General features: G+C 38.7%; 1 protein-coding gene across 1 annotated transcript in view; it reads left to right on the plus strand.

Moving 5' to 3' along the window:
* Positions 1-731: 731 nt before the first annotated feature.
* PDE3A (phosphodiesterase 3A) overlaps positions 732-18,465 on the plus strand; it is a gene marked incomplete at its 5' end in the record, with an annotated part of 299,622 nt that continues 281,888 nt past the window's right edge. The window contains one exon of the mRNA XM_082849843.1: positions 732-1,661. Coding sequence (XP_082705969.1) covers positions 732-1,661 — 930 coding nt within the window. The remainder of the gene's footprint in view (positions 1,662-18,465) is intronic.

Raw genomic sequence — 18,465 nt, forward strand, 5'->3', positions numbered from 1 at the left:
GCTCGCCCTCCCTCCTTTCCCTTGCGGCAGCCGCTCGTCTCTCGGACTAGGTCTCTCTCCGACGGGACTCAGCAACTTCTTGGTTATTTCTCAGCCCCTTTTCTATTTTCTCCACCCTTTGCCATGAACTGGACCTACAGACGCTGGGGAGGCTGTGCTTTCTGCCCCAGGGAATGGCGGTTCGCTTCCTGGGGCCGGGCCGGGGAGGATCGGCCGAGGAGAAAGAAAGAGTGATAGAGAAAGAGCTGCAGGAAGGAAGAGAAGGGGGACCTCCATCTGCCGCGGGCCCCGCGCGCAGCAGCGCCCGGGATGGCCCCGAGCTCGCCCTGCGCCCCCGGCTCCAGCAGCGGCTGCGGACCCCGCGCGCAGGACGCCTCGGGCAATCTTTAAAACCCTGAAGTCCGAAGAGACCCCGGAGGACAGAAGTCGGGGGGTGGGGGTGGAGCGGAGAATTTTGCAAGCTTTTCCAAGAGAGAAAAAGAGGAAGTCTGATCGTTTCTGCCTGTGCTAGCTTTTCACTTGAAAGCTCGTCTCTGGAGCATCTAGCCTTCTCCAGGAGTTATTCGAAAGCTGAAACTTTCAGTGCTCGCGGGCCTGGGAGAAGAAGGAGTGATTCCGAGGGTGGGATTGGGAGGAGAGCAAGCGAGCGTGCGTGCGTGTCTGTGTGTGTGTGTGTGTGGCGGGGTGGGGGCGTCGGGGGGACCTCGGGGACTCCGCGAAGAGGGCGCACCATGGCCGTGCCGGGCGAGGCCGCCCGAGTCGGGGCCAAGCCCGGCCACGCAGAGGCGAGGCCGGCCCCCTCATCGCCCCGGGGCCCGGGCTGCCGCGGCTGCTGGGGCGCCCTGGTGCTGCGGCTACTCCGGCGCTCGCAGAAACTTTCCTCGGCGCTGTGCGCGGGCTCCCTGTCCTTTCTGCTGGCGTTGCTGGTGAGGCTGGTCCGCGGAGAGATTGGCTGTGACCTGGAGCGGAGTGAGGAGGCGGCGGCGGAGGAGGAGGAGGAGGAGGAAGCGGCCCCCGGGGCAGAAGGGGGCGTCTTCCCGGGGCCTCGGGGAGGTGCTCCCGGGGGCGGCGCGCCGCTCGGCCCCTGGCTGCAGCCCTCGGCGCTGCTCTTCAGTCTCCTGTGTGCCTTCTTCTGGATGGGCTTGTACCTCCAGCGCGCCGGGGTGCGCCTGCCTCTGGCCGTCGCGCTGCTGGCCGCCTGCTGCGGGGGGGAAGCGCTCGTCCAGATTGGGCTGGGCGTCGGGGAGGATCACTTACTCTCGCTCCCCGCCGCGGGGGTGGTGCTCAGCTGCTTGGCCGCCGCGACATGGCTGGTGCTGAGGCTGAGGCTGGGCGTCCTCATGATCGCCTTGACTAGCGCGGTCAGGACCGTGGCCCTCATTTCCCTAGAGAGGTTCAAGGTCGCCTGGAGACCTTACCTGGCGTACTTGGCCGGAGTGCTGGGGATCCTCCTGGCCAGGTACGTGGAGCAAATTTTGCCACAGTCCACGGGGGCGGCTCCGAGGGAGCATTTCGGGTCCCAGCTCATCGCTGGGACCAAGGAAGAGATCCCGGTGTTTAAGAGGAGGAGGCGGTCCAGCTCCGTGGTGTCCGCCGAGATGTCGGGCTGCAGCAGCAAGTCCCATCGGAGGACCTCCCTGCCCTGCATCCCGAGGGAACAGGTAAGCGCTGGCAGCCCCCCTCACTCACCTCTCGGGAAAACTTGAAACCCCTGGGATCCGCCACAAAGTGGAGGGAATTTGAGCGCTGGGAACAGAAGGAAAGAGAGCCCAGAAAACTGCTCTAACTTCAGACTTAGTTGGAAACTAGCGGGTTTTTCTCCCCCTCTCACACAGTATTTTATAACCTGAACAACAGGAACCCGAATAAGTAGTAAAACTAGATGAGCTTTGCGGGGTCTTCCACAGCTGGGCCAACTTTTTAGATCTGCTACACCTGCGTATGGCTTGCCCTCATGCTTTCCTCCTTTAGCAGAAATGTTCGAATTAAGTTTAATTATTGTTTCAAGCGATGGGTGATTTTTAAAACGAGGATTTTACTAGATTTCTTTCTGTTTCTTTTTATAAAATTTCTTTCTTCTAAAGGGACAGGTAAACGTTTATGGACGTCAGTAAAAATATTTTACAGTTAAAGCAAGGAATGCTTGAAGGTGAGGTGCTGATACGCGTTCTCGTCTTGCAGTACGTTTTACTTGAAGAGACTGCGTTTGGTGGTGCCCAGTTTGTTTTTAAGTGTGATTTGGGGACATACATTATTACATGCTCATGTGTTTTGTATTATCATAAACCTCAATTTGGGGAACAATATGTCTGAACTTAAGAATTTGCCAGAATCATGGACTGCGCTGTTAGTATCAACTTCAGAAAACGTATCTCTTGAGTTATCTACATGCTTAAGTGAATATTTAGAAATTCAAATGGATTTATACAGGAAACATTAATTCAGGGGAGTATTTCTAAATTGCTGGTAATATCAGTCTTTCAGGAAGGAGGAGGAAGAATCTAGGATTATGAGTGAAGTTATACCAAATAAAAGTTTGGTGAATTATGGGGACCAATTTCCTTATTATCATTAAGTGTTTTGAGACCATGGAGTATAGTTGCTATAAAGGGCATAAAAGAACAAATCCCAATTTTAAAAGCAGATTGTATCTGAGAAGAAGTACCTCAGTGTTTGCCTCTCTACTCCAAGCTGATTTGACACTTGGGGGTAGGGATGGCAGAGAGCTGGTTATGTACAGCAAGTGGAAATTTACACTTTTCCCATTTAAATTTATGCCTACCTGTGGTACTATTAGGACTTTAGGGAGTGAGAGAGTAGCCTAAGATATACTAAGCTTTTTCTTTTTAGGTTATTCTGTGGATAATCATTTGGGTGTTTCTAAGAAATAGCAGTCACCATATGGTGTGGTGGCCAGTTTGTTTCTGAAATGGAGTTGAATCCACAGAATGTGGTTGTTTGACATTATTTAGCAGAATGGATGACAGCATCATAGTCTCTGTGTTTATTTTAAAACAAATGTACTTATTTAGCTTTTCGTTTAGATAAAGCAAATATTTCTTGGGTTTAGCTTACTCTAAGAGTGAAGTTAAAAACAGGCCACTGACTGATACTCAGTTTTGGTAGAAATCTGGACATCACCAGAATAAAGTAAGCTGTCTACTTAAGGGTAAACCAATTAGGGGAAAAAAAAATTTTAATTTCTTTTTAAAGTCACCTAGGGAATGTCTTTTAAATGAAAACACTGCTAGTTTAAATGTTTTTTGAACACACTTTACTTTAACTTATAAGGAAATGTGATCTGATCATTGCAAAATTTAACCTAAATTTCTAAGTCAAATCTGTGATTTAAGCATAAATAACTTGACTCCAAATTAATATCGTTTAGCCTCTGAAATTAAATTTCTGAAATTTCATAGTAATATTTAGAAGTTCAGGAGTTAAGGGTGGATTTAAGATAAGAGGTTGTTTAGGGGAATTAACCAGCAGCGTTAATTAACCTGTAGATTTTTATTGGTTTTCTCTGGTTTGAATTGATAAATGGAGGATTTGAATCATCTGCAGACTTGTAAGGAAATAACTGAGCTTTGCATTTTTACGCGTTTTGCTGATGACTTCTGTTGAAAATGTATATTTGTAATCTATTTTGGTCAGTTTTCTTAGCTGCTGTTTTTTTAAAGCCTGTGTTTATGAAGACTCTTCTAAAGTGAGAGACTATCTCTTATGGTTGATGGGAAAACAAGGTTCCATTTAGCAGAAATGTATTTGCTGGAAGTTTTAATGAGGGCATGGGTGAGTGTGTACGTGTTAACTTAAGGCTAGTTTTTATATATGACCCATTTAAGTTGTTGCTGAGCATAATTGTTGGGGGTGGGTGGGAACTAATATGCACTAGGATCTTATAAGACAGGGCAGTATCTCATACGTCAGCCTGTGTGAAAAGTTCAGGAGCTGTATAGCAATTGGCTTATCTGTTTTATCACAAGGAAACAAACTTCTCATTAAGGGTGCAAAGTGTACCACTGTCGTCCACATGCTTTATGAAGTCAAGAATCAAAATAATTATAAAACACATACGTAACACTGGCCTGAATGCTACCTGATTAGGAGTTCTTTTCTGAAAGAACATCTACTCTTAAGACAGTCGGCAGGCAACAAGTGAATTTTAAGTAGAGGTGTGAGGACATAAAACACAGAGAGGCTGGCAGCGGCCTCCTGAGAATTTATTTGGACCTTTGCTCATTAGGAGGTTTAAAGGTGAGAGAATTCCAGCCTTTTCTTTTCCAGATGAATGATAGTGGCCACTTGCTTGGGAACTATCTCTCTGCAATGACTCAATTCTAAAAGGTCAAGGAGAATAGATGATAAAATTTTCATAAGGCAAACCAAATGACAGATGGATTTCTGTCCCTCCCTTCCTCCCTCCCTCACTCCCTTTCTCCCTTCCCCAACCATACGGAAGACAGTAGATCAGCTATTACATATAGAATTGAGTTTTGCAGCACTGATCATAAAGATGGCTTCAACCAGAGAAAGGAGACGTAGATCTAGTCTCCAGTCCCAGAATTAATGGGACATGGGGTGTATCTGTGAGATGCAAGTGAAGGTATCTACTTCAGGAAAGAACAAAGTTGGTAACATTTGCATGGCTTTTAGTTCAATCCTACCGGCCCAGTATCCTCAAGATTTTGTAGAACAGTGAGTCAAACTACTATTTTGTTTAAGAAGGCAGATGGTTCCATTAAGGTATGTGTATCTTTACATATGAGCAGATGTTCTTTACTGAGCAGATGTTCACATCCCTGAGCAGGTATCACTGTGCCCTCTGAACTCTAAGGTCCTTAGAATTTCTTGAATTATTAGATATTATGCATGATTAATAAATGTGTTAGTTTTAAACATAAAATTTTAATTTAGCAATTTTTAACACTTGGAAATTGTGTTTGAAGGGATGTCTCTCTATTCTCCTTATACATCAAAGAATGCAATTGGCCAGACATTCCCCTCTAATTACCGGGACCACCATGCACATTGATTTAAGAAAGATTCCAAGCCAATGCCATTTTATTTTAGTTACATATTAAGAAGAATTTAATATCTTTGCCTATGGTTTCACATAAAATAAACACAAGCTGTACGCCTCTCACTGTTAATGCAGTTTTACCACTTCATGACAAAATTCTTTGTGATGGGTACAGTATCAGTCAGAAATGTACAGCTATATACTTCACATTGTGTAATTAAAAATCAAAGGAGTTTCCCAGACATAAGTCCTTACAGCTCTCAATTAAACATCTTTAGCAAAAACATCTTTAGCAGATTTTTGTAGGAATGTAGTAGTTTTTGCAAGAGTCTAGTGGTTGGTTATCAAAAGTAGAATCAAGTTTTTCATCAGTGATGTAAGAAAGGTATTTTCAAGCAAAAAAGCCAACAACAAAACAAAAGTAGTAGAATATAGTAGTAGGTATAGTTTTCAATGGTAGGCATACGGTAGGCCTTCTTACATCATTGGTAAAACGTATAACTTACTTGCATTTACAGTATAGATTGCTTCTGAAAATACAGAATGTATTGTCCTTTAAACTCCTAAATACATTTCAGGATACTATAACATTTCTCAAATTGAATAAGTTTCCAAAACAGCCATGGGTTTTTAATTCAATTGTAGCTTCTGTCACATTTCAGGAGTATAACTCTGCTCATGGCTATACAAAGAACAATATTGATTATTTATGGCCTGCTGACAGAATTAAAATTAATTAATGCCAATTTTTGAAAACCCTGAAAAGGAAAAGCAAGATTTTCTCATCCCTTGGGAAAGGTGAGGGAAAAGAATTTTTTGGTGTGTAGGGACAAAATTGTGATTTTTACTTTGTGAATATAGACATTTAAGGCATACTGAAAAACTGTTTTGACAGAAAGAGTTAGTGAATCTATATCAATTTACAGAGGTTGGAAGGAGGCAAACAGTAATTTTACTCTTTCTGTATTGAGCCTAAAGTGTAAAAAAGTTAAAACTGTAGAACTGAAAGAAATGCTGTGTATGCTGGGCTGTCATGTTAATTAAATAAACAACCAGAACAGTGACTCTGTGTATGAAATACATTTTGAAAAGCCTGGAGGGGAGGGGTGCAGGCAGGCAAGGGTGAGTGACACTGGCATGAAAAAACATTCATTAGATCTGTAGTGACATTTGTGTGAATTTGTTGTAGTCTGTTAGGAAATACAGCTCTGAGAAGAATCTCTTCAGGACTCTAGGTGAATAAAGGCCTCACCAGATTTAATTTCACTTCCCTTTTCAATAAGTTCTCATTTACTATGTTGAAGTAGGATGTTTATGAGCCTCAAAATTAGAATATATATTCCATTTTAAGATTTTCAATTAATAGGGTTTGTGCCAGTAACAGCCCAGCAGAGTCTATGTGGACTTCCTTGAAAACTTGGCATATTTAATCTAGCAAAAGAATGAGTTTATTTGGGGTTTAGGGGTGGGAGTTGGATTTTTCAGAAAACCTTTTTTGCATGGGGCAAGTTTCTTGAGCTTTGCTAAATTAGACATAATCCTGCGTGTTTCTGGTGAATCGTTTTTATTGGCCATGTGTCTCCTATTCCATGGAGTCTCCGCCTCCCTTTTCTCTTCTGAGTGTGATATTTATAATTGTGTCTTGAAAAAAAAAGCCTCAAATTATATTAGATTGAAAACTCAATTTGCGTTTATTTTCTACATTCGTGTTTTCAGCGAAGCTCTATCAAAGAATTCAGAATGAGCCAGTCAGACACCTCCATATTCTTGCACCTAAATCTGTGCTCTGTTAATATTCAAATGACCGTTACTTCCTTTACATAGAAATTTAAATCCTTGTAGGAATTACCTATCAGTATATACTTTTACTATTGGTAGTATTTTTGAAAGGAGTATTTTTTGTTTGTTTTTGTTTTCCGTAAGGCTTTCCTGGGGAATGGTCTTAACTTTGCACTTGAGAATGTGCGTTTGCACTGTTGTCAATGTAAGATACACAGGTTTGATCTCTGGGGGGAAAAAGCTTAAAGATACGCAGAAGTTGTAGTTCAGAGAAAGATCTGTCAGATAGCAGTTGTTGAAAATATTAGTCATACGTGTTCACCCAAAATGTACACTATTTTAAAAGATGCTATCCTTAGCTAATGTTATTCATAAAAGTTTTTGGTCAGTGAACCTATAAAAAGTCGTATCAACATATTTTTGTCTATGTGTTAAGCCTTGTGCTAGAAAGCATACAGATTGCACACAGGAATGATGTAGCAGCTTAGCTCTGCAGAGCTTAGAGCCTAGTTAGGGTAATGAGACATCAACATAAGAAAAGGGGAAATCACAGTAAAATATCTAAATGACCTCTTAGCTAATCGTTGAAGGAATGCATACAATAGCTTAGAGCAGATTTTAAATCTAGATCCAGAACTGTTCATCGCTTCTGTGAAATTTTATGTAAAACTTCATCTGTTCATTTTTCTGGGGAAAATGTTGATATTTTCACAGATTTTCAGAAGGTCCTCAATACATAATGGTTAAATATAAATGTTTTATTTAGATCTTGAGCAGGTTTAGGTTTTGAATACAAGGGAGAATTGTTTCTTTGAAGTGGAAATTAATTTAGTATACACTAATAGGACTTCTGAAATACAGGTAAAAATATGATAGGATTTAGGACATGTTATACCTCAAGGTACCACAACGATGGTTCTCCTAGCCTGAGGTAGTCTATGGCTGTAAGGAACTTGTTGTAATGCGATCTTAAAATGCTTAATTCTGTGCAGGCTGTAGTTAGGAGACTAGAATTAGTCTGATTTTAGAGAAAAGGAAACTGAGGGAGAGCCCGTTAAAAGTATGTGGCAGCCTGCGGCAAAATGTTGGCTTTTATCCAATTCTCTCTTGGACTTGAATCTGCCGCTGGGGGAACAGAGTAGGAAAGGAGTAAGGCAGATCATTTTAAGCCTACGTTTCGTTTGTAATTTTCAACTCTAAATTCTCATTCAGAATTCGAAGATTGAGTAAAACCCATTTAGAAGACACATATCACAAAACTCTTTCGAGCCCTTACAGTGAATTTTCTGGTCACCTACCAGGCAGCCTTCAGAAGGTATTAATCAGGACTTTGTCCCAGAAACGAATGCCAATTGCATTGCAGAGTCCTACTTTGTAGACTCTTTATCTCATCAAAGAAGAGTGTGTGATGGTGGTGTAAATATTGATTTCGGTTTTCATTTTAGTTTTTCAATAAATTGATTTAAAAATGTTCAGGATTTCAGACTTCAGTTTGAAAAGTCATCTGCACATGGGTAAAGCATTTCTTTGTTAGCAGAAACAGCTGGTGGTTTTTGTTCATCTAAATTATTTTGCATGGTTTCTATAGGAATCTGTTAAAATGTAAGTAAATAGGGTGTAATATTAGAAGTCATGAAGAACATTACCATCTAGAAGGTGGAAAGCTATTTGGGAAAAGTCACAAACGAAACAGCTTCTGTCTGTTTGATTTGATTAGAGCTGTCATTTATTATTGAGGAATCGGAAGGATTATTACAGATTTTAAGTGTTGCCAGTCCTGCTAAGATAGTGATGAAGTTACTTACATGTATTCATGTTTTTTCATCCTAAGAATATGAATAGTTATAAGAGCACATGATGTCCGTTGGTGTGTGTGTACGTGTATGTGCAAGACTTTTTCCTCTGCCAGGAAATTGCTTTGGTTGCATCAATTTAGTGGAGAAACAGTGTCACCCAGTGGCTTTGATGAAAACAGTCCTGTAAACATTATAGATAAGCGCTGTCCAATAGAAATATAACAAAGTACTGAATTTTATATTTTCTAGTAGCCTTATAAAAAAGTAAAAAAAAAAACAAAAACAGGTGAAATGCATGATAATAACTGTTTAACTTAATCCATTATATTCCTGTCAACAGAAAATCAACATAAAAAAGCAAGGTATTTTGTTTTCTGCTTTTTGTGCTAAAGTCTAAATATGTGGTGTGTGTTTTCCACTTACAGCACATCTCAATCTGGTGCAGCCACATTTCAAGTACTTGGTAGACACATGTGGCTAATGGCTACCTTTTGGGACATTTTTAAAGAGGTGAAGTGCTTGAATACTAATGTCACCTCTTCTGGTCTGATGGAAAATCCATGTAGATTTAATGATGTCACTTAATATACAACTGTTCACATTTGTATGTAGTCTTGATAGTGCATGTTTGTACCACTTACCACTCTAATAGTTGGCACGTCAGTCTGTTTTCCCTCTTTTCTTCATTTCTCATTATTGCACATATTTTAAAATATGTTGATTTTAATTGGAGCTGGAGTTTAACAGAGCCCTTAAATGAGGAAGCTTTTTGTTCACTTGATTTGTAACACAGAATCAGGTTTTCCAGCTAATTATGAATTTGCTTTTCGAAGTGTGATTAGTTAACAGCGATGGCTTATATATACACAGTGTGAACACGTGATCAGCCTTGTTCATGGTGATTAGTCTGTAATTGGGTTATCTAATGTCTCTTTAGAAATGAAAGTGCTTATGTTTGTAATGCAGGTCGTATCTTGGTAACTTAGGAAACTAAAGCCGCAAACTGGCTAGTAGCTTTAATGGATGAAAATTCTAACAGTGTCTGTAAAGGGCTGATGATTCTTCACTATTGCTTGTGTAAACACCACTCTCATGGATATACAAAAGGAAAATGCTTCCATTTTGTGTATAGAGAGGACTGGAGATTTTGATAGTGTGGAATTCTAAAGTAGGAATTGAGATTAGGTGGCTTTGGAAGCTCTGTGTGATTTCAAACTGCCGGGTAAACTCAAAAAAATGTACAGATGGAAAAGAAGAACTTTTAAATGTCACCTTCCTTCCATCTCCTTTCCCCAAGCTCTGTGAATTCAGAACTGTAGTCATAGTTCCAATATTGCATCGAGAAGTGATGAGAAAACAATTTTTAAATATAGCATGTTCCTTTATATACACAGATGTATAGAATTATTTTTTAAAGTACGCATTTATTTTGCATATATTGGTTTATATCTGTGTGATGTTTATCATGACTTTTGACTTATAAATCAAAACTTATAAATGACTTTACGATGACTTTTGATTCATAAATTTCTCCCTTTTAAAGCAAGATCTATTATGTATCTTTGCATTAGAGAATAAAAATAGTGAGATACATAGGTTTTTACATATCCCTTAGGAAATAATCTAGAAAGAGCAAAGGTAATAGAATCTAGATATACAAAGAAGCACATTGGTCTAAAATGAAATAATGTGGACTCAATCTCACTCCTGGTGAAGCTGGATTCATTTAGACTTCTTGAAGTAGCTAGCTGGAGAGTAAAATGCCATAGTAATCGTAACTGTTACTTGAAAGAGTTTGTATTTGAAAGTAACTAGTCATTTGCCCCGGCTAATTTTGAAATTGCTTTAAATTAATGTAGAGGTTGGTCTTGTAATTTTGTTTTTGGCCAGTCTTCTCTTCTGACAATGTACTGTATGTGTGTGTATGTATATATTTTTTTCCAAGAAATGCATTTTATTTCATGTTTATTTTTTAACATAATAGATTCTTCTCAGTCAGAGTGTGTTTAAAAATTTAAGGAATGCCTTTCTATCCCCTACACCCCACAGTACCTTGTCAGAATATGGAAATAATTTTATGCAAAAAGCTTGTGGTTTTGATTTAATAGGATTTTAATAGAAATTTTCCACCTTCTGAAGTAAGTTGAAATAACTGAATATTTATGCTATGTGTGGCAGGTATTTCCTCCTCTTCAGGTATAATCCACTTAAATAAACCTAATGGAAGTTTGAAGTCAGAGCAGTATTATTTGGGGGGGGATGTTTTATTTTGTGGTGACTCCTGTGAAGTCAGCCTCCTTTGGACAGTGTTAAACTAGGTTGAGCACAGGGAAAGGAAATCGTTCTTATTTTTAAACTAAGTATTTTAGAGGATGGAATTAACAGGTCCGCTTAGGAAATGGTCTTCAGGAGGCAGTGAAACATCCCCTTGTTTGGGAGTTAGTATTTTGGGGTCCCGACTCAGCAGCAGTCTCCCAGGAAGTTGGGAGAGGCACCCTGAGTTGCCTAGGCTTCCTTGAACATTTGCTTTCTAGGCTCAAGAACTGAAGAAGTCAGATTCACATCACAACGGTTCTCATTATAAAAGGAATCAACCTTTTTGGCCTCCTTGTGTCAGCCATAAGTATTTGCTTTAGAAAATTTCAGCCCAGCGCCTTGCTTGCAGTAGGCGCTAACGGGCGGAATAAATGGATAGAAAAGAAAGAAATGATTTTAATCTGAAATATTTATCCCCCTAATCTCCTGAGATTGAGCTAGTGATTAAACCCATTGAAGTAAACTTCCATAGAGAAGAAAAGAAATAGCCTATTCACTAGTCTGTGAACTTACATTTTTAATGTTTGTACTTTTATTACTTTAAAAATATTCTCTGCCATGTGTCAGATAAGGGGCTGAATTTGCCTGTGCCTTTCATGGTAGGAAATCCCACGTTCAGCATGAGTCCTAGATATTTATTTTTAGCTCACTTCCAACTGAAAATAACCAAAGCCACCACCAAGATCACTGTGGTGTGAACTTTAGAAAGGTCTCTGAAATTAGGGTACATTTTTCAGAAAAATAAAAATTCAAGTCTTTCACGTGCAACTAATACATTAATTGAGAAAGTATCAACTTTGACGTCATTTGTTCTGTCACTTTCCACAAAGTGTTGGCAGGTGTTCAGCTACACCTTTTTACAGTCAGTCTGTATCCTATTAGAGGTTCTTATTCAATCGCTGCATTTTCTGAAAAGTCTAATGGAAAGTAAATACTATCTCTTTTTTTTAACCTTTTAATTGCGCTCAGTTACAAAATATAATTTGAGCCTGTTGCGTCCAGAGATGACTTTGTGCAATTAGCTTGTTTCAAATGTCATCCAACTGTAGCGCTAGTCCAATTGTGCTGAATAATCTAGAAGTTTGGTAGCATACTTCAGAGTCCAGAGGAATTTAAAAATCAACAGTTCACAAGGTTTTATTGAAATGACAGGTTTTAGTTTATCTAGTCAATTTTTTTTTTTTTTGGTCCATCTAGTTTTTAATAGAACTTGACTTGTTAAAATAGAAAGTTTTAAGTCAAATAAGAATATTTTGTTGCTGTAGTTATAATTCTTAATAGAGATATTGTCATCTCCTCTCACTGAAATCAGACATTTCTCTTCTGAGTATGTTAGGCAGATTATCCTGCCTTTAAATAAACTAGGAGTACAGTTTAGAAATAAAAGTTATTTCCAACTTTGTTTTCTGGGAATAAGTTTCTTTTAGTTTGTGGATGTCAAATGTTATCATAGATAGATCTTTTAGAAAGGCTGCCATTACTGAACCCTTTGAGAGTTTGAGATATCTTTGAATATATTATTTTTAAAAAATCTGAATGTTGTCTCTCTTTGAAAACATAAATTACAAACTGAGAATTTAGTTGTAAATTAATTCATCTTTTGAAATAAGCAAGGTGTATTCTTTTGGTAAAGGAGCCATTTCTAAATTTATTTGACATTTTTGTCAAATGTAAAATAAAATAAAAAATGTAGGAGCGGGGCTTCCCTGGTGGCGCAGTGGTTGAGAATCTGCCTGCCAATGCAGGGGACACGGGTTCGAGCCCTGGTCTGGGAAGATCCCACATGCCGCGGAGCAACTAGGCCCGTGAGCCACAATTACTGAGCCTGCGCGTCTGGAGCCTGTGCTCCGCAACAAGAGAGGCCGCAATAGTGAGAGGCCCGTGCACCGTGATGAAGAGTGGCCCCCGCTTGCCACAACTAGAGAGAGGCCTTGCACAGAAACGAAGACCCAACACAGCCATAAATAAATAAATAAAATTTAAAAAAAAAAAAATGTAGGAGCAAAACCTTCCACTCTATTTTCATTTTGAGACAGGAAGCCAACTGTATGTCTTTACCATTTGAAGAGTGTCTGTTTTTCCTCTTAATGACTTGTTTTGGCTACATTGAAATTGTTTTTGCTAGATAAACAGGACCTAAATTATAGCACAGTTATTAAGGCAGTAGCCTCATTTTGTCCGCTTCTCATTCCTTTTTACTTGAATAATAATGGGATTAGCTCTTCTTCACCCCTTCAGAGAATGACAGCGAGAGCTTTTAAATCTTTTCAGTGGAACTTCTGAAGCCATTAACTAGTCCTCAATGAAAAGTGTGAGAATTCGGTTGGGAATGTTGGATCCAGATATAACTTAACACTGATTAAGTAAATTATCTAAAAAATAAAGTGGCGTTCAGAAATGGAAACTGCCCACAATAAATAAGTGAAAGAAGTGAATGCTAGTATTCTGCTTGTGCAGAAAGAAGACTAGATCAAAATCAAAAGAATTCCTAGGTTTAAAAAACATATTTATTGTATGGTCTTTTGGGGGCATAATGTCGGTGCTCTTAAAATCTAGAACTCCTTATGATTTGGAAAGAGGAGACCCTGCGGGCGTCACTCCTGGACGCTGGGCAGGATGTCCAGCCATGCGTTAGCTTAGGATCTGTGCTTAGACCAAAAACACGTCGATCGTTTTCCAGAGGTCATAATGCTATTCCTGAACTTTCCTGACATGCATTACTTTCCAAGTCGTCGATTCTTACATTTTAGTTCTTTAGCACATTTATCACTTTGACTTATAACTGTACCGTTAGGGCAGTCTTGTGTGAACTTTTACCTCTTATGCGACCAGATTGGTGAAAAATGCCAGCAAGTAAATATATCTTATTTAAGATCCACTCTCTCTATTTCACATTGATTCTTTGTTACCTTCTAAGTATTTCAATATGCCTGGCTTCTTATCTTCTTTTTCCCTGGGACTAATGAATCTTATGTAGTTATTGTGATGCCATATTAATCAAACCCTTGTTTATGAATTCTAACAGTAAACGCCTCTGATTAGTAGATTTATAGACTTCCTTCAGATGCTTTCAGAATTTGTAGGAGATGGCCTGACCTCACCTACTGATCATTACACATTATCTGGCACTTTCTAAATAGAGCTGCTATACGTCTTCAATGCTATAGTTCTCGAATTTTAGTGTGAATAAAAGTGATCTGGGAAGCCTATTAAAATGCAAATCCCTAGGTCCTAAGGTCAGATACTCTGATTTAGTTATGTGTAGAGCAGGGTCCAGAAATCGAGTTTTAGAGCATTTTTGGTTGCCTCAGTGAAGAAACACAGGACTATAAACTTCTGTCTACTAAAACTAGACAGAAAGTTGGGACTTTTGCAATCTGATTAAGCAAATAGTTAAAAAGTACTTGGCTTGGTATCATGGGGAAAACTTATTTATTTATGTAAACACACACGTATACGTACGTACGTAGACACACAGAGAGATTATAGTTAATCAACCTATGACATTCATAAAATTTTCACTTTGATCTCCCCATTGAGGATACCTCAGAGAAGTTATTCGACACTCTGCAGATCAATTTCTTCTTCTGTGAGAAAGGAGTAACAATTTCTTCACTTATCTCATATGCTGTTACAAAGCTTAAATAAAAATATATTGCCCTACAAATGTTAAGTAGAAAGAGTATATGCACTCGACAGAGACAGGCTGAGGCTTTATAATGGAAAGTTCCTTCAACTTTCTGAACTTGAATGATCCTATCTGTAACATAGGAATACTACAGCCTACTTCTTAAGGGGTGAAGATGAAATTAATAGAAATAATGGACATCGGTTCTTGTCAAACATTCCCCCCGCCCCGTGACTGAACAAGAATATTCCTACCCATTAGGGCCATGTCATTGAAGGCTGTTGGTAAATGTCAGAAAGTGTAACGCGAAACAACGCAAACAGTTTTGCATTCGATAAAAAAATAGACTTGCAGGTCTACAAAAGATGCAGGTTTTCTTAAGTTAAATGATATTAGACGGTTGCTTAAATTACAGTTAAATTACAGAAGAGCCTGGAGATTCAGACAAGCTCACAGTGGAAGAAGAAACATTTGACAAAGATGGTGACAGGTGCTTCAGAAGAAAAAGATGTGAAGTGACAAAGGATGAAGGGGGATATTTAGGAAAATTGATGGAATTGAACATGTTTGTAAAAACAGCTGATGGCTCCTTTGAGTCAGCTGTGCAATCATGTATCATATAACACCATCGGCAACGTGATTTGTGCTCTTGCTACCATTATACGCCATATTTTGTTCTGAGAAACAAAGTTATTTCTCAAAATTTTTAGCTTAAGTTTTTGTGGCGACATTCTAGTCATACCCTTCTTTTTTGCTTGCCAATGAGATCATTATTCTCAAATAATAGAGACTTCCTGCTTATAATCTGTGGAAAGCAGCTAGTTCAGTGCTAGTTCAGCAGTGGCCCTCAGTGAGTGTTGATTTCACCACATTAGCATATTCCTGTAGCTACTCTCTCTTTTTACCAGCTTCCACAGGGCCTCAACACTCAGACCACTTTTCTTCCAGATTTTCCCACCCATTGAATGATTTTTGAGTCTTGAGGGAGGTGGTTGTTTTGGATTGACCTCCACAGGAGCAGGAATCCTGTATCATCTCACTCTACCACCGTTGGTTTCAATTTAGAAATTCTGCTTGGGGTAATCATGTTATTCTCCAACTTGATCAAAGGAAGTTTTTTGGTTTTCACTTCTGTGATACAGGAGGAGATGTCAGAAGGGTGATGAGGAGGGCCAGTAGATCAATAGGCTGTGGAGGTAATTGCAAGACTGGTGCTCCAAGCAGAATGGGAAGCCATTCATTGAAGGGTTAAGTGAAGAAAGGATGTGATCAAACTTACATTCAGTAGGATCTCTCAAGCAATCTGTGCTGAGTGAAAATAGGTGGTAGGATGGAAGAAGGGAGATCAGTTAGAAGACTATTGAAGTAATCCAAGAAGGATTGGGAATGATACCAGGAGGTAGTGTTAGAGAAATTGTAAATATCTATTGAAGGCAATGCCACCAAGATTGGCATTGACTGGGTGATCTCCTGGAAGGTAGGGAGAGAGTTCCTTTAATGTTTCCTCTTTTATTTAGGGGCCTAATATTAAGCATTTCTTGCTTTAAAAAAAATCTGATTGGGTTGACCTTTTTTTTTTTCTTCTTTTCAATTTTACCTTCTGTCTTTGCCTTTCAGAGGATGTTCAAAGTGTGAGCGTTTCCAGAAAACCATCAGATCTCCTTATGTTGAAACTCTAATCAAGTATCTTAAACTCTGCATAAAGTGTTAGTTTGCTGGGTTTTATAACATTTGGTCTGATAAAACTTAGTTTTGAAATTGTATTCTTATATAAATATCTTTTAAATTTTAAAATAAATTTGAATAAAATATAATTTTAACACATTTAAGTGTCATCCTCACACTCTGTCTTTTAAACACATACCTTTATAACTCATGCTATAATATCCTAAGGTTTAATATGGCAAACAATTAGACCGTTCAAAGAAAATGCAAGGCTTTCTCTTTTTATTAGTCTTGCAGTAGTCTGACAAATCCCATTTTTATCTAAAGCCCTGTTGCCAGTATTTCCCAGACCTTCCTATAGAGGAAATGCTTCTATTTTGTTTTCGTATTAACTCAGACCATTTGTCAACCTACAGAGCACTTCAGTGATAGGTGCTATATAAATATTTAAATTACGATAGCTTGATTGCACTGTAACTTTTCAGAGTTTGCTTAACTCTACATTGTGGCTACTATCTGATTATGAAATATTTTCCATGCTGCTTGGAAGCCACAAAAGATAAGGAATTTTCAAGCCTGTAAAATGAAGAGTTTTTAATCACATGGGAAAATATTTTGATGAATGGAGAGGGAAATCGGGAAATAAAATGGAGTATATGGCATGTTTTCACCTCAACAATCAAATGCATAGCAGAAAGGAAAGCAGTCAACATGTTTCTTGTTGTTTGTATGAGGGCATCGTGGGTGATTTTTGTTTATTTTTCTATTCTGTAGAGTCTCCGTTTTCAACCCTGCGTACTTCTTCGATAATCAGAAAAACAAAACTTTATAAAGAAATGTAGTCATCTGACACTGTTCCCCTGCGTACATTCACAGAGTGCTTTGAGGGCCACTTACCCAGTGACTAGTTGTTGGACTTGCAGACATGGAAATAGGAACTCCAGGTGGTTTTATGATTATGAATGGTAATGTGATGTTCAGTACTGGGTAGAACATGTTCAGAAGTATAGTCCATGTGCATTCCCAATTCTTCACCCAGGTGGCTGGAAAGGTGTAAGTTTCTTACAAGATTGGAGGCCTCAGCTGGTATGTGATCCTGAAAAATGTGTTCCTGTAATTATAGATTGGCATACACACAATATTTGCAACTTTACCTGAAAGTACGGTTTTATGAAAAAATACACACGTGTGCTGAAATATGTACACATGTACTGAGACATGCTTCAATTTTTACAAAGGATTTTGGGCCTATTGTTTAAAAAGTGGAAACAAAACTAATCATGACTGATATGTTGAGATGAACATGAAAATGAATTGGGTTCTATAAGGAGGGAAAAAAAAATTTTTAATTAATTAATTAATTTGTGGCTGCCTTGGGTCTTTGTTGCTGCCCTCGGGCTTTTCTCTAGTTGCGGTGAGCAGGGGCTACACTTTGTTGTGGTGCGCAGGCTTCTCATTATGGTGGCTTCTCTTGTTGTCCCCCGCATTGGCAGGCGGATTCTTAACCGCTGCGCCACCAGGGAAGCCCAAGGAGGGGAAATTCTTTATAAAACATATATAAGCAGTGTATTGAGCCTACCTTGCTGATTATTAGACCAGTAGAGTTGCAAATAAAAACCAACTTCATAATGATTGTTTTTCAAAGTAATAAATATTAAAAAAAATTTTTTTTGGCTTGAAAGAAGTCTGTGTGCCAAAATACTTGTTAATACATAGTATGATTTTTCTAATAGTTTATACATAGTCTATAAATGTAAATAAAATATAAGCATTTTAATTTTAGGATAGTTTAAAATTTTATCCATAATTCATATGCAGACATATAATGAGTTGCTTCTGTATTTTGCTTTTTCTGCATCTGAGCTACTCTGTGCATAATATTGATTAATTTCAGTCTTGCTTGTCAGGATTTGTTGATTATTCTTTGCATTTCCTGTCTAAGACTGAGGAACTTTGTGCGTTCCATTTGTTTTTGCTTGTTTAAATAAATGAATAGGAAAAGAAAGCAGTGTGTAACAAATCACTTCCACATCTAGGATTAACATGTCTTCTTGTTTGAAGAACTATACATTTCTGTGGAAATAAATTTGAGAATATCAGTTTCTATAATTACCTAAAAAAATAAAGAGACTGTGGGTCTCACTTAACCCCTCCAAAAAAAAAGTTTTCAGAAATAAATATGATAGAATCAGAGAAAGTAGTTAAACAGAACAACATAACCTTTACTCAAGCATTGTACCCTGTCTTTACTGTTCTAT

This window comes from Leucopleurus acutus (assembly GCF_964270905.1).
Source record: "Leucopleurus acutus genome assembly, chromosome: 11".
NCBI classification, from domain to species: Eukaryota; Metazoa; Chordata; class Mammalia; order Artiodactyla; family Delphinidae; genus Leucopleurus; species Leucopleurus acutus.